The 17,523-nt window shown below is 42.5% G+C and overlaps 1 protein-coding gene across 2 annotated transcripts in view; it reads left to right on the forward strand.

The window, feature by feature from the left end:
• Positions 1-17,523, forward strand: part of SMARCA1 (SNF2 related chromatin remodeling ATPase 1) — a 409,892-nt gene that overhangs the window by 87,857 nt on the left and 304,512 nt on the right. For both annotated transcript variants that reach the window (XM_073599403.1, XM_073599404.1), the window contains 2 exons: positions 12,772-12,840; positions 12,932-13,041. In XM_073599403.1, coding sequence (XP_073455504.1) covers positions 12,772-12,840; positions 12,932-13,041 — 179 coding nt within the window. The remainder of the gene's footprint in view (positions 1-12,771; positions 12,841-12,931; positions 13,042-17,523) is intronic.

The raw sequence follows: 17,523 nt of genomic DNA on the forward strand, positions 1-17,523 counted from the left end.
GGTTGCTTTTACATGAAAGCCGACCGCTGGCTGAAAAGAATGATACCAAGATGATACCTAAACCTGCAGGCATCATTCTGGTATAACCACTCAAAGTCGTGAATGGCGTACCTGAAGACAAAAAAATGGTTAACAATAAAGCACAGTAAACGGTAAAGTATAAAAAATTGCATACCTGAAAAGCAAACATGATAAAACATAATAACAATAAAACATTGCAGAATAGAATACAGTAAAAAAGAGCAGAACAATAGAGAGAATAGAGAGAGAGAGAACAATAAAACGACAACTATTTTTTTTTTATTTTAAATTTTTGTTTTTGTTTTTTTTTTTTTTTCACTTTTTTTTGTAACTGTAACTTTTATAACGGTAACCGGTTCCAGGTTTGGGTCTCTCACAATGCGATGGCATCTTGGGAGACCCTGTGAAAGTGTGCCTAGTCTGTGCAATGCTGTACCCTACGCTAATACTCAACTATTGTATGGTAGCGTTCAAAACATTCACCAATGCAAAGACCAGGATTGTCAGGACAGGAGGGACAATAATAGTGGGTGTCACGCCTATATCCGCGCTTGCTGCAGACACGACATCTTTTTTGGGGGGGTTCGTTGGGTAGGGGTACTCGGGAGGACATAAAAATGCCTCTCATGCAGCCGACTGCATTTGGTTGGGGATGTGAATGGGGGAAGTACGGGTGCTGCAGAAGCGGTGGGTTCCCAATTAGGATTGGCGAATGCAGCAGGAAGGGCATTATGGGCACGACGGGCCTGTGTTTGTCTTTTTGGTGGCAGCGGGACACTACTTGTGCTTGCCACCTCACCAGCTTGAACTGCACTTATGGGACTCGCCACGCCACCAAGTGTTACTGCAGTGCTGGTTTGACTACGACCGGGGTGTACTAGGCCTCTGGTGCTTGCCAGTTCACCAAAACGCTACCAAAAAAACTGTTAGCGATCGCAGGGATCAGGCCTGACTCTGCGAACGCTGCAGTTATGCGTTTAGTGTTTTGTAAGTGACAGTGATCGATCAATACTGCACTTGGGTGGGCTGGGCTGGGCCGGGCGGAGGGGCAAAACACAGGTTTTAGCAGGTATCTGGGCTGATCCCGCTAACACTGCGTTTTTGGGAACCCTAAACTGCTGGGGACGCTAGTATAGATCTGATCGGATCAGATATTGATGCGTTCAGATACTATACCACTAAGGGAGGCGTATGCTGCGTGCGTGGGTGTTAGCGATACTGGCGCTAATCTGACGCTGCCTGGGGCGATGCATATCACCGCCGAGTGATCAGGGGGCTAAACCTTTATTCGGTAATAAACGGCGGGTGCCCTGACACTATAAAAAATAAACGAACTAACCAGCGTCACCCGTAACAGTTATACGGTGATCAGTGGTGAAAGGGTTAACTGGGGGGCAATCAAGGGGTTAAAACATTTATTAGATAGTATATGGGAGTCCCTGTCGCTATAAAACGCTGACGGCGAACCTAAATATTTACGTCCCTAACTAGCGTCACCAGTGACACTAATACAGTGATCAGAAAAATGATCGCTTAGCGACACTGGTGACGGGGGGTGATCAAGGGGTTAAAACTTTATTAGGGGGGGTTAGGGGGGTACCCTAGACCTAAAGGGGGCTAACACTAACTGCCCTACCACTTCTAAATGTCACAAACTGACACCATGCAGTAATCAGGAAAAAAAAAAAAAACCTGCTTGGTGTCAGTGTGACAGGGAGGGGGGAGGGGTGATTGGGGGGGTGATCGGGGGGCGATCGGGGGGGATCGGGGGTGTAATGTATACCTGGCATGTTCTACTGTGTTGTGTGTGTGTTTTACACTTACTCAGATGTCTTCTCTCCTCGGCACCGAAACGGAAACTGCCGAGCCGAGGAGAGATGACATCACATCCTCTGCCTCTGTGTACTATACAGAGGCAGGGGATGTTTCTCATTGGCTGGGAGCGATCGCGAGGGGGGGGCCACGATCGGATGGCCTCCCCCTCGCCTCTTAACGCTCCCAGACAAATGCCGACCGGCGCTGGCACCGGGGGGGGGGGGTGGTCCGATCGGACCCCTTGCACGCGGGAAGGCAATCACGTACCAGGTACGTGATTTTGCCTGCCCGTGCCATTCTGCTCACGTATATAGGCGTGAGGCGGTCGGCAAGTGGTTAATGGGTTATAGGCCACCTTCAGGTGCTGACACTGGTAAACCCAATCAAAGGAAGTTTACTCCCTATATAACCCCTCCTCCTTCCAGGGGCACATCAGTTTTTTCGCCAGTGTCTAAGGTGTTGGTCACGAGTGAAGAATTGCTCTGAGGGGCTCCAGGAGGGATCCATGCTGGATTTAAATTCCTCAAAAATTAAGAGTGTAGCGCTATAAGCTCAATAAATGTGTACAGTAAATCAGTATATAAAAATGGTGTAAGAAATGAATAACCTAATACAGTTATTACAACTGCTAAGTGAGACTGTAGTGCACCAAATAAACAAATATAACAGTGACTGGTATATATATAAAAAGCAATAACACTTATGTGCATATAACACCTCAAACAATTTCAAAAAATATAATAGTCCATATCAAATAGGTGAAAAGGATCAAAAAAAGTCTGTGATGATAGTGCATAAACGATGATAGGCGAATGCCTCCCAAACGCACAGGGGGATGTTTAAGCCCAATCTGGCAAGTAAGTAGACCGTGGGATAACCGAAAGTGCACGGAAAGTTGAAATCGGTGCCAGGACCATCACCAGAAGAGTATGGAGGCTTACCAGAGTTTAATGGCCTGAAATGGCATATGCCATACAGGTCAAAAAAGCTGAATGACCAACAGGTCTAGGTAGCTTGTCTGGACAGATGTCATCTCCTCTCGATAGGAAGGAAAATCACATCAATAGATACACCACCGTAGATCAAATTCGTATTGCATATGAGAAGAGAAATACTCACATAGCGTGATAACGTTTTAACTTGGATTTATTAAAAAATAATTTAAAAAACAGACTCACATTTTCAGAAGATATGAAACAGCATAAAAATCATATAGCGGCAGTCGTGAGGGGTCCACCCGACATGTTTCAACTAAACAGTCATCATCTGATGAGGAGGAAACAAGCTGCCTGCACACAGGGACACACGAGCTGTGGGACACGTATGGGTTGCAAAAACTGGCATTCCTGATCCAGGAAGGACACTCTTTTTCCAGCACTCGGCTGAACTTTATAGCGGCTTTTAAAGTCATGACTTTTTTCAGCGATATAGTGCAAATTATATAGGGCCTTTGTTTTTGTACTTAGGACTATACCTGCCAAAAAAGACACCACAAAAGCCAAAAAAGTAAAGGTTTAGTCCCCAGGCATTGGGATCTTGAGCTGTATTTCCATGCTGTCATCTTCGCCTGAATTACCAGTTATGGCAACTCAGGGTGAGCCATTGAAACAAATTGATGGTACAGCTGCCTCTCACATCTCAGCACCTGTATACGTGACTGAAGAAGCCCTTTCCTCCTCTCTCCAGGGTCTGGAAGAAAGACTAGCGACTTTAATCTAGGTCCCCTTCCCCCACTTCAACTTTGCAAGGGGAACAGTGGGCACACAGTGAGGTGTTACCCTCAATCGATCAGGAAGAAAAGCAATACGATGATTCCTCTGCAGAGAAAACAACAATAGATGAACCTTTTTTAGCTTCTCAATCTGAGAAATTGCTGATACAATCTCTTACAGAAATGGTTTGTTCCACTTTCATGCTACCTCTAACAGAGTCTCATGAAAACTCGGCCTCTTCCTTAGGTTCTTTAAAACTTTCCCATCCTTTGCATGCATTTCCAGCACATGCATTACTAGAACAGCTTATTTTTGCTGAATGGAATCATCCGGATAGGCATTTTCTCCCTCCTAAGAGGTTTTCAAGTATCTATCCTCTGGAGGAGAAATTCTCCAAAAAATGGAAAGTACCAGCAATTGACGCTGCGATTTCCAATGTAAATAATAACTTAACTTGTCCTGTAGACAATGCACAGATGCTTAAGGATCCAACAGATAAGAAGTTGGAATCCCTGCTAAAATCTGCCTTTTCCATAGCTGGTGCCGTCACTCAGCCCGCAGTCGCTGCAATAGGCGTCTGCCAATCCCTAAAGGACCAATTTAAACAGGCCCTTAGAGAGCTTCCTACACAGCAAGCTCGGGATTTGGCTGAACTACCTAAGGCATTATGTTTTATCATAGATGCCATTAAAGATTCTATTCACCAGGCATTCAGCCTTACGCTTATGCTTGTACATATGTGTAGAATCCTGTGGTTGAAAAATTGGTCAGCTAAAACACCATGTAAAAACCTCCTAACTGGGTTTCCCTTTCATGGGGAGCGGCTATTTGGAGAAGACTTGGATAAATATATCAAGACAATTTCTAGTGGGAAAATGACTCTTTTACCAGTCAAAAGAAAATATAAACGCCCTTCATTTAAACTGGCTCTTTCCCCTGCGCCAGGGGCTTCCACCTCTAGGCAGTGGCGACGGCCTCCGCCGTCAGACTCTAGAGGAAGACCTCAGGGTCAGACCCAGGCTGAAAAGAAGCCCTGGGGTAGGGAATCTGCAAAACAGAATCTTAAAGCCTCATCATGAAGAGGCAACCCTCCTCACCAATGTGGGGGGAAGACTTCTGCAATTTTCAGAAGTCTGGAAAAAGGAAATTCAGGACAGATGGGTCATCTCCATGGTAACGCTGGGGTACAAGCTGGAATTTCGGGACTTTCCACTGTCTCGTTTCCTGAGATTAAGCGTTCCCAAAAATCCAGAGAAGAAACAATCTCTTTCAGGCTCTAGACCGATTAATATCTCAAGGGGTGATCATACAGATCCCCACAAAAGAGCAAGGTCTGGGGTTTTATTCATATCTTTTCATGGTACCAAAACCAAATGGAGACATTAGACCCATTCTAGATCTAAGAAAGCTAAATCAATTCCTGAAGATCCGCTCTTTTCGCATGGAGACAATCAGGTCGGTAGTTTCTATCCTTCTAGGAAGAGAACTTCTGGCGTAAATCGACATCAGGGATGCATATCTGCATGTCCCTATATTTCCTGCTCAGCAAAAGTTTCTGCGGTTCGAGTTAGAACAGCAGCATTTCCAGTTTGTAGCCCTGCCCTTCAGGCTAGCCACAGCAGCCCGGGTGTTCCCCAAAGTGCTGGCCCCACCTCTAGCCAGGTTAAGGGCACAGGGCATAACAGTTGTAGTTGTCGGTGACTTGTTTGGAGCAAAGCGTACGCACTACAACCAACTATCTGAAAAGTTTGGGTTGGATTCTCAACCTAGAGAAATCTTCCTTAATACCGCTAAAAAGGCTGGAGTACTTGGGTCTGCACAGCCCAGGAAAGGGTGTTCTTGCCTCAAGCAAAGATCAACTCCATAAGAGAGCTGGTGCGGAGGGTCAGGTCAAATGGCAATCCCTCCATTCGCCTCTGCATGAGGTTGCTAGGAACCATGGTGGCTTCATTCGAAGCAGTTCCGTATGCCCAGTTCCATTCAATACTGTTGCAAAACAGTATTTTGTCTGCTTGGCAGAAAACAATTCAAGCTTTAGACTTGCCAATGCGGCTGTCCCCAAGAGTGGTCCAATGCCTCACTTGGTGGTTATTAACCCAGAATCTGCTGAAAGGAAAATCCTTCAGACCAGTCATCTGGAAAGTGGTTATGACGGATGCCAGCCTTTCAGGCTGGGGAGCAGTACTAGAAAAGTCAACTGTCCAAGAACAGTGGTCAAGAACCAAAAGAATCTTGCCCATCAATATCCTAGAGATTCGGGCAGTACGTCTGGCTCTAAAGGCCTGGACTTTCAGGTTACGGGATTGTCCTGTCAGGATTCAATCCGACAATGCCACAGTTGTGGCCTATATCAATCACCAAGGGGGCACCAAAAGTCTCTCAGCACAGAGAGAGGTAAACCATATTCTAACTTGGGCAGAAAGGAATGTTCCATGCCTATCGGCATACTTCATTCCGGGAATAGAGAATTGGCAAGTGGACTACTTAAGTCGCCAGGAGTTATTCCCAGGGGAATGGTCTCTTCACCCCAACCTATTTTGGGATGTTTGCCATAGATGGGGGACTCCGGACGTGGATCTTCTAGCATCTAGGTTCAACACGAAGTTGGTCAACTTTGTGGCCAGAACAAGGGATCCATTTGCATGCAGAATGGATGCGTTGGTGACCCCATGGGATCAGTTCTCACTGATCTATGCATTCCCCCCTATTCAGTTGCTGCCTCATCTTCTTTGCAGGATCAAGCTGGAAAGAAAGACGATAATTCTGGTGGCACCAGCATGGCCCAGAAGGTCATGGTACACAGAAATCATAAAGATGGCAGTGGAGGGCCCATGGTCCCTCCCACTATGGCCAGATCTGCTCTCTCAGGGACCAATATTCCATCCTTCCTTATGGTCTCTAAATTTAACGGCTTGGCTGTTGAAACCCACATTCTAAAGAAACATGGGCTTTCCGGGTTAGTTATCTCTACCCTGTTTAATGCTAGGAAGCCAGCTTCCAGAACTATATATTATAGAGTTTGAAAGGCTTATGTTTCCTGGTGTGAATCCAAGGGTTGGCACCCTCGGAGATATATCATAGGCAGAATTCTTGCCTTTCTACAATTAGGGGTAGAAATGAAATTGGCCTTAAGTACTATTAAAGGACAAGTCTCAGCTTAATCTGTCTTATTTCAAAGACCACTTGCTACTCATTCTTTAGTCCGGGGCTTTATACAAGGGGTGACGTGGCTTAATCGGTCTGTCAAACCTCCCTTGAACCCTTGGGACTTAAACTTAGTTTTGTCTGTGTTACAAAAACAGCCATTAGAACCGATACAACAAATTTCCCCTAGTCCTTCTGACAAGGAACTTGGTATTTTTGGTTGCTATATCCTCAGCAAGGAGGGTTTCAGAATTGGCTGCTCTTTCTTGTAAAGATATAAAAAACAAAAGCCTGAAGGCTGGCGCTGCGCTAGAAAAAATGTGTAAATGAGTGATAAAAAATATTGAAAAGAGCTGCCAGCACCTGAAAGCCTCTAGTATCAAACTCAAAACATTCCAGCATAGATCAATGGAAAATGATCATATCATATATAACAAGTGAGATATATGAAAATAAAAGTCCCATTAGGCTTCCAGTCCATGAATTAACAAGGAAATGACACCCATCCATGTAAATACAGGAGAAAAGAGAGCTGTAAAGGATATCCTTCGTATAACTCCACACCCAAAGTGAATAAGGTGGTCTGCTTACCAGATGGCGATGACTGCTATTACAGCAGTCTCGCCCAGCACAGGGAAATCGGTCTTCCCAGAACACAGTACCGGAACAGCAACTATGAGCAGAAAACATAAAACGAAAAACTTCCATAGTGCAGTATGTAGATAAAGGGCAATTTTATAAGAACAGAAATAATCGCACTTACAAAATTGAAGTCAATCACAAGCGATAAGGTATAGCATAAAATCAGGTCGCGGTGTCTTCATCGGCTACGCTTCACTTCCTATGTTGGTTTGTTAGCCCATCCACCTCCTGAGAGGAAAAAATGTAATGACGTCACCGTTGCAGGCTCCACCCTATGCTTTTTGTCACGATAGGATGTTGTCTGGAGATTGGCCAATCCTTTGAGAATCCTGAACTATAGGGCCCTCTGAATTTTGTAGTTGCATTATTGAAACCGGGGTATAAGCAGGTTTTGCCAAAAAAGCCAGCAGGCTCCCACTCTTGTCCCCAAATTCAAAAACGTACCGGCTTTGGCTTAGTTGTTTTTTAGTATTCTGTTCTGTTAGTATTAACCTATACTGTCTTGTATCTTCCTGCCATGTCTTGTAGGTGTTAGGGGAGGGGTCCCGTACATATACATTTTCTGCTAAAGTAGGTTTAGCCTTCATTACATCCGAGCCCAGAGACATAGAGAAATCCCTCACCTCCTTATTGAAGACTCCCCTAAGAGTCGCTTTAAATGCTTCCCATTGGTTAGTATAGGAGTATCTACACTATTCTCTCAAGTCTAGTGTGACCTCCACCGGTGAATGATCCAATAAAGCTCTTGACAGGTATCTGACGTTGGATATTAGTGGAAGGCCCTCCATTGTGGAAAGCAACATATCTATTCTTGACAGTGTCCTATGTGTCTCTGGGTGGCAGGAGTATTCTCTAACCCCAGGATTTTTATGTCGCCATACATCAGGGAGTGCATAGCTCTCCAGCCAGGAGTAAGTACCGGATGTGATCCCTAGATACATCCATGCCTGTCCAGAGTCACATCTGACACTGCATTAAAATCCCCCAAAAATAGTACTGTCCCTGTGCTATCGTTACAGCTGCCGTCAGAACCTTTTCCAATAGCGGGAAAGAAAATGGAGGTGGAATGTAAACACATACCAACGTTAAGCACACATTAAATGTCTTCCAAACCAAGATGGCATATCGGCCCTTAGTGTCAAGCTTGATATGCAAGATATGAGCAGCTTCCTTTTTTGTAAGCAAAATAGCTACTCTTCTAGAGTATGTGGAGTATTCTGCATGAATAACATGAATGAATAACATTCATAATGTTTGCTTTTTTTCAAAGCTAAAACCTTGGAGCCATGTAAATGCGTTTCCTGCAATAGGATAATATGGGGTTTGTACCGCTTAATTTAATCAAGTACTAAAGATTGCTTCACATTTTGAGTTTAGGCCTCTCACATTTAATGATAATAAGCTTATTTTGTTAGCCATGTATACAGATCCTGGAGGACAGGTGAGACATCAGGGCTCATTAAAGAGAACTTGTCACCAAAAAATTCATCACAATTTCATGAGAAATTAAGTATAGTGAAAAAAACAAAAAAAGTATAAATGTGTTTTGAAGTTCCACTTAAGCACTTAAACCACCCCCCCCCCCACATTTTTTAAAGCCCCCTACTCCCACATACATACATACATGTACAATCATTAATACACACCTCGGGGGGGCGCCCATGCACAAAAACATTGATTGCGATATATGTTACATATCATCACACACGCAGGATTGAGAGAAATAATTGTAGGTTCATTATTCATGGTAACGCTAAGCTGATGACCCGTAGGGCCTTTTAAAGCTTTGTATATGGAAAATACAAGGTACTGAAGTTTGTAGCTATTTTGTGGGTGCACGCAACTGAGCCTTGACATGTTGGGTATTTATTTACTGGGTGCAACCTCATCTTTTGTATTTCACAAAAAAAAAAATGGGAGGTAAATTGTGTTTCTCTGCCCTAAAATTAACTTTAGTGTAATTTTTACTTAAATTTTGTATTTTGTAAACCGTTGCATTAATATTGAACTATTTTATTTTATTGGAATCGCTATTTTATTCTGTAGGGTGTCTGGTTTAGAAAAATATATAAAATTCGAAGGTTTTAACTAATCTTCAGGCCAAAAATTTATTTTTAAACGTGTGCAAAAACACAAAAATTAATTATGACTGTGAAAGGTTAATGTACAGAAGACAAAATACATGATTGAGGACCTGCACCACTCCCCGTCCTCGCTACATCGAGGGTGAAGCTGTTGAGATAGTCCTTTACTTTAAATAAAAAGAATAAAAGAATATCAGTGAACGCCTTTACTTTTTGAGGAGGTTGAAATATGCTGGCCTTGGTATTTCAGTCCTCGTGTTGTTTTAACCACTTCCCGTCCAAGGTACGTCATATGACGTCATGGACTTTGAGTGGGAATATTTGAATTATGTCTGCAGCTACAGGCATCATCCAGATATCATCTTATTCAGCCGGCGATTCTGTGCACCATAAGAACAATCATAGCGTTAGACCAGCCGCTTGATCGTTCTTACTGGTGGCGGGAAGGGACTTCACCCCCTCCCGCCACCCTCCAGTGCTTCCCCCCCGACTCACCCGTGCGACTGGTGAGTCGGAGAATGAATCGGATGTTATGACCTCAAGCATGGGCCGGTGAAAGCCGAGGACGTGGCTGAAAAGCCCGAGAGTTTTTTTTTTTTTTTTTATCTCAGCCTTTCCAGCCTGGAGGAGAGATGTGGGGTCTTATTGACCCCACATCTCTCCATAAAGAGGACCTGTCAAGCACTATTCCTATTACAAGGGATGTTTACATACACAGCTGTTTACATTCCTTGTAATAGGAATAAAAGTGATCATTTTTTTTTTTTTTAAAGAGAAAGTGGAAAAAAATAAAATAAAAGTGAAATAAAGAATAAAAATAAAAAAAGTAAAGTGCCTCCATCCCCGCTTGCTCGTGCACAGAAGCGAACGCATACGTAAGTGGCGCCCACATATGTAAACGGCGGTAAAATCACACATGTGAAGTATCGCCACTTGCGTTAGAGTAAAAGCAACTATTCTAGCCCAAGACAACGCTAAACATGTAACCTGTAAAAATGTTTAAAGCGTCGCCTATGGAGATTTTTAAGTACCGAAGTTTGGTGCCATTCCACGAGTGTGCGCAATTTTAAAGCGTAACATGTTAGATATCTATTTACTTGGCGTATCATCATCTTTCACATTATACAAAAAAATTGGGCTAACTTTACTGTTTTCAAAAAATTAAATCAAACACAGTGTATCAACTGGTGATAAAGAGTTCAATAAACAAGTGTCCATGTGTATGAAATTATTCCATTGATATTCTACCAACTGGATTTGCTATTCACCGTTCCCAGTGATAATAAAGTATAACAATCCAAATGAAAATTAATTGGCCTCTTACCAACTCCCGAGGATCTCTAGATTATAAGAGATCATCAAGCTCTTGAAGTAAGTAACGAAGCCTGACCACATCCTCTGTGTGTCTCCCGACCTCCAAGATGGATGAATGGATCTGATAGCTCCTGGCTCAGCGTCCCCACACCGCTCACTCTGGACTCTGACTCCACACTGAAATTGTACTCAACAGCGTCCCAGCACAGCTTGCCTCACACAGGATGATCACTGTGCTTCACTCAGGTGTGTGTAGGATAAGAGAACACAGAAAGAAGGTTCATCGCATAGTATGTAAAAACAGGGGGTTTATTTAAGCTAAAATATGCACTTACAACAGAGATAATAATAAGCAGTAGGGAGATGATGACCCAGCATGGAGATCACCAACAAATCTGGATGCTCATCATGTCACAGCTCTCATCATCTTCCAACGCGTTTCCCCTCCATTCCCGGATGTAGACTGTTAAGGGGAAATGCGTTGGAAGGAGACGGGAGCTTTGACATGATGAGCATCCAGATTTGTTGGTGATCTCCATGCTGGATCATCTGGATGCTCATCATGTCACAGCTGCCTATTCCCTAGGGTCTCTGCTAAAAAAGCATATATAATATTTGGGGGTTCTGAGTAATTTTCTAGAAAAAAAATGATTTTACATGTAGGAGCGAAGTGCCGGAATTGGCCCGCATAGGAAGTGGTTAAAGGAGTGTGGTGGAGAGCATCCTTCTATTATGTATTACCATTTGGTACGATAACTGTTCTACTGCAGATAAACAGGCACTGTGGCAGGTGGTCAGTTTACAAAATCAGGTGAGATGTAGGAAGATGCCCTCGGTATTATGGGGGACTCTTCTCTCCATGCTTATGGACTTTGTCCCCCTCACTTCAGGTCAGAGGTTATACAGTACCACCAGGCTGAAAACATTTTTTATTCCTGATGATGTGAGATGCTAATGTTGTGGGATGAATTCTGCATTACCTTGAATTATTGCTTCAGTTATTACTATTATTTCTTTTTTTAGGCATTGCTGCAATTTGAGATTAATAATGTTGCACTTTATGGTTGATAATATTGCAATCTGTTCAAAGAGGGGAGAATGGTTCTATAGGAAGAGATTGTTCTTTAGGCTTAGAGAAAAAAGGCAAAAATATGCATCACACGCATTTGCATGCACTCCCATTTTTGGGACCAAAGGTGCCTGAGTATGCTCCAAAAAAGATCATGCTCTTTTTTGAGTGTAGGGCGACTAAGCATACAAATCTGAACAGGGATAATCAGATAGAATAGGATTCTGCATTGTCAGGTGTAGGGAAACAAGCAGAAAAAGGCTCACGTGTGCATTTGGGCTTATTGAACATCCTGCTTCTTGTTATTTGTACTTGCTGCTCAGATTGAACACATTGTTGTTAATTTAATATTGTTATTGGTTATTTTATAATCAAAATTTTTATTTTTTATTATAAACTTCATCTTCACAATTCAATATTATACATTCTTGTATTTCATGGTTATTGTTTATGTTCACACTGTTATTATTATACTTATGTTTACAAACATATTTATTTTTTATTTATTTGTTTTTCATTTTATTATTGTTCACCAGGACCTGAGTACCTTTTTTTTAACCTGTTCCTTTCAAGTATAACTTTTTTTTGAGTAACAATAAAAATATCCTTATAATGTCTGCATTATATTTTACAGATATTTTTTTATAAGTTTTAAAGCTGAGCAGAGGAAGGAAAATTGTGTAGTTTGTAGAAACTGATCAGATGATTTCAGATCACTCTTTTCTAGAAAATCACAATTGGCGTCTACAAAACCATAGGCTCAGTTCACTAAGCTATAACAATCATCACTTGCTACAGTGATCATTATTTTCAGCAATGAGAGCTGCCAATGAAACTCACAAGACTGAAAATAACAATCTTTATGGCTTACATGCATTACTTTGTATTTTTTATTCTCTTTTATACTCAGTTACATACAGTTATAAATTAATTACAATATGAATTTTTTAGTGAAATCTGTTTTTTACAGGATTTTGACTCTTGGTTTGACACAAATAATTGTCTTGGAGATCACAAACTTGTTGAAAGACTTCATGCAGTAAGTATGATCTTACCTTTATTTAGACCATTTACTCCCAAAGTTTTAACTGTTACTAAAAAAAGGCTCCTATATATAAATATTTTATCAGGTGTTAAAGCCATTTCTTTTGCGACGCATAAAAGCTGAAGTAGAAAAGAGTCTTCCACCAAAAAAAGAAGTAAAAATTTATCTCGGACTCAGTAAAATGCAGAGGGAATGGTAAGACTGAGCTTATTTTTCTTTTGTAAGTGTTCAAACCTTATAGATTTACAGTATGTTTGCGCATTCAGATTTGTTACCGAAAGATGGATAAATTAACTTTTGAGTTAGGGTACTTTTTGTGAAAACAAAGAATCAATTATTCTTTCAAATCCACATTAGATGATCTAAAACTATTTTAGATATAAAAGTATGGTCGTGTTAAAGGTGCGCTCCCCTTTGTTGGTAATCTGTGAACCCTTGCTTGCAGGAAAGCTATTCCTTAACCGCTTACCGACCGGCTCAGACCGATATACATCGGCAGAACGGCTCTGCTTTGTGAAATCCCGCATGGGTACTTTGTGCCTTTTAAGAGCTGCCAGAGGGCGCGCGCGCCCATTGCACGGCGGGGGGACCCCATGCACATGGCTGGTGGGCGCAATTGCCGTCGGACATTCGCGATCGTGGGCACGAGAGCCAGCACGGGGATTTGTGTGTGTAAACGCACAAATCCCTGTTCTGTCAGGGGAGGGGAGACATATTGTTTGTTCCTACTAAGTAGGAACAACGATATGTCTCCTCCCGAAGTCAGTCCTATCCCCATACAGTTAGAACACACCTAGGGAACACACATTTAACCCATTGATCGCCCCCTAGTGCTGACCCCTTCCCTGCCAGTGACATTTACACAGTAATCAGTGCATTTTTATAGCTCTCGCTGTATAAATGTCAATGCTCCCAAGAATGTGTCAAAAGTGTCCGATCTGTCCACCGCAATGTCGCAGTACTGCTAAAAATCGCAGATCACCGCCATTACTAGTAAAAAAAATTTTAAAAAATAATAAAAATGCCATAAATCTTTCCCATAGTTTGTAGATGCTATAACTTTTACGCAAACCAATCAATATACGCTTATTGCGATTTTTTTTTTACCAAAATTATGTTGAAGAATATATATTGGCCTAAACTGATGAAGAAATTTGTTTTTTAACCACTTAAGGACTGAGCCTGTTTCTGAGATTTGGTGTTTACAAGTTAAAAACAGTTTTTTTTCTGCTAGAAATTTACTTAGAACCCCCAAACATTATATGGAGAATAAAATGGCGGTCATTGCAATACTTTCTGCCACACCGTATTTGCACAGTGGTCTTACAAGTGCACTTTTTTTGGAAACAATACACTTTTTTGAATTAAAAAATAAAACAACATTAAAGTTAGCCCAATTTTTTTTATATTGTGAAAGATGTTACGCCGAGTAAATTGATACTCAACATGTCACACTTCAAAATTGCGCCCGCTCGTGGAATAGCGACAAACTTTTACCCTTAAAAATCTGCATAGTCAACGTTTAAAAAATTCTACAGGTTGCATGTTTTGAGTTACAGAGGAGGTCTAGGCCTAAAATTATTTCTCTAATGATCGCGGCGATATCTCACATGTGTGGTTTGAACACCATTTTCATATGCGGGCGCTACTCACGTATGAGTTTGCTTCTGCACGTGAGCTTAGCGGGACAGGGCGCGTTTAAAATGTTTTTTTTTCCCTTATTTATTTTACCTTTTATTTTTTATGTTTACACTGTTCTTTAAAAAAAATAAAAATGGTTTCACTTTTATTACTATTACAAGGAATGTAAACATCCTTTGTAATAGAAAAAAGCATGACAGGAGCTCTTAAATATGAGATCTGGAGTCAAAAAGGCCTCAGATCTCATATTTATACTAAAATGCAATAAAAAATACATAAATAATTAAATGTCCCTTTAAGAGCTATGGGCGGAAGTGACATTTTGACGTCGCTTCCGCCCTGCAATGATATGGAGACGGGTGGGGGCCGGTAAGCGGCAGAGGGCACCAGAGCGCGGCGGGAAGGGGGGCCCTCTCCCGCCACCGATAAAAGTGATCTTGCGGCAAATCTGCATCACATTAAGGCCATTCTTCCATATACGTTGGACCCATACCAGTTTGCATACCGTCCAAACCGTTCCACGGACGATGCAGTATCCTCTACCCTCGACCTGGCCCTTACCCACTTAGAACAGAAAGACTCTTATGTTAGAATGCTGTTCATTGGCTTTAGCTCAGCATTTAATACAATAATTCCTCAGCAACTTTTCACTAAATTGAACTCGCTAGATTGTTATGGATTTCAGGAGAAACTCTTGATCACCCCCTACTGACCATCGACAGCTCGACTGTGGAGAGAGTCGGCAGTACTAAATTCCTGGGAGTGCACATCTCAGAGGATCTTACCTGGACAACCAACATCAGGTCACTCACCAAGAAGGCACAACAGTGCCTATATTTTCTAAGCCGCCTTAAAAAAGCCAGTCTCCCTCCACCCGTCCTTACTACATTGAGAGCGTGCTGACCAGCTGCTTCATTGTCTGGTATGGGAACTGCAGTTCTGCAAGACCCTGCAGCAACTAGTGAAGACAGCTTAAAAGATTATTGGTGTCCCTCTCCCCTCCATCTTGGACATTTTTCATACACGATGCTCCAGCAAAGCTACCAGTATCGTGAAGGATCCTACCCACCCCTTTCCAAAGTATCTTCCAGCTCTTGCCATCAGGTAGAAGGTACCGGAGTATCAAAATCCATACTGTCAGACTGCTCAACAGTTTTTTCCCCCAGGCTGTGAGAACCCTCAACTCCAATCCCCTTTGAAACCTTTTTTACAACCTATATATCGTGACCAGGAACTTCTCACTTCCCCCTCCTTTTTACTCTTGAATATGCACTGGACACTTTTACAAACACGTGCTGCTACAAAGACCCTTATGCCCCGTACACACGGTCGGACTTTGTTCGGACATTCCGACAACAAAATCCTAGGATTTTTTCCGACGGATGTTGGCTCAAACTTGTTTTGCCTACACATGGTCGCACAAAGTTGTCGGAATTTCCGATCGACAACAACACGGTGACGTACACCACGTACGACGAGACTAGAAAAGGCCGGTTCAGAACCAAGCGCGGCACCCTTTGGGCTCCTTTTGCTAATCTCGTGTTAGTAAAAGTTTGGTGAGAGACGATTCGCGCTTTTTCAGACTCGTGGCTTTCAGATCGTTTTCTGACGTTCAGTTTGTGCTTGTGGGTTTGTATCTGCTCTTCAGTGCGTGCAGTCAGTTCGTATCAGAGTTTTCTGTGTGATCTTGCCTGCTCGTTGCTGTTTTTCAGGTCGCTCTTCACAGGCCTTGCTGTTCTTCAGTGCGTTCTGTTACTTCGTTCTGAGCAGCCGACCGTTTTCTAGCCATGTTTCGTATGCGTACTCCTCGTAGAGTTCGTGCTGTGCGGGGGCTTGGTGTTGGGGTCCTGACCTTGACACAAGTCCAGTCCATGAACAGGGTGAGGAGGAGTTCATGGACCAAGAATTGGTTGCTTCAGCGTGACCAGTTCTGTCATATGCCTTTGCTCCGTGAGATCCGTGAGAATAATCCTGATGATTTCAGGAACTTTCTCAGGATGACGGACCCCGTGTTTCACCGTTTGTTGGCTTCGCTGACCCCCTATATCAGCAGGCAGGATAGCTGCATGAGGCAAGCCATCACTCCGGAGCAGAGGTTGGTCGCTACCTTGCGGTATTTGGCCACAGGGAGAAGTCTGCAGGACTTGAAGTTCTCGACAGGCATCTCCCCCCAGGCTCTTCTTTGTGGACATTTACTGCTTGTGTTTGTTTGAGCTGACCCTGACAGAAATGTGTGGAGTGCAGAAAATGTCGTGATTGTGTAACCTTATACAAAGCACTGTTGGCTGTTATTTACTTTATGCAAAGACACTTTTCACTACAAGTGCACTTGCAACTGCACTGAAACTGCACTTGTAGTGCAAAGTGGATTTCCCCTTAGGAAATAACCCCCATTTTCTCATAAAACAACAATTACATCACCCCAAAAGTGTTGTAGCATTGAGACAATAATCCACACATTCTTGATGAACAATCTTTTTATTACCTGCACAATCACATGTGCATTTACCAAAGGTTTTTCTGACAAACCAACATGTTTGTTGTATAACAATTTTTGTGGTGTCATTATCCAAAATCAAAATGTCCATTTTATAGAAAACAGGCATGTGTAAAACCAACAAGAAAGACACAAATCTTGATCTTACAAAGTTCACATTTGGTAGAACTGGAAGGCAATATCAGACATGAGTATTTAGGAACTGTGTTTGATATTGCGTTCAGATGGGGGGAAATCACCCCTGGCAAAGCCAAATTTGGAAGATGCACACAAATTTCACAATGTCAACATGTGCTAGCTGCCATCACGGGGGATCAAGGGACGTGTTTTGGGGAAGAAAGCCCTTCCTCACCGCTACTTTATTATTGAGGAAGGGGTTGCACCCCCAAAACGCGCCCATTGATCTCCCGTGATGGCAGATAGCACATGTTGACACACTGTGTGCATCCTCCAAATTTGGCTTTGGGAAAAATCACAAAAACATTTTGCACATTGTAGCAGACAAAAGAAGAAAGTGATTTGGAGGGGCTTTAAACTCG

The sequence above is a fragment of the Aquarana catesbeiana genome, linkage group LG09 (genome assembly GCF_042186555.1).
Source record: "Aquarana catesbeiana isolate 2022-GZ linkage group LG09, ASM4218655v1, whole genome shotgun sequence".
Taxonomy (NCBI): Eukaryota; Metazoa; Chordata; class Amphibia; order Anura; family Ranidae; genus Aquarana; species Aquarana catesbeiana.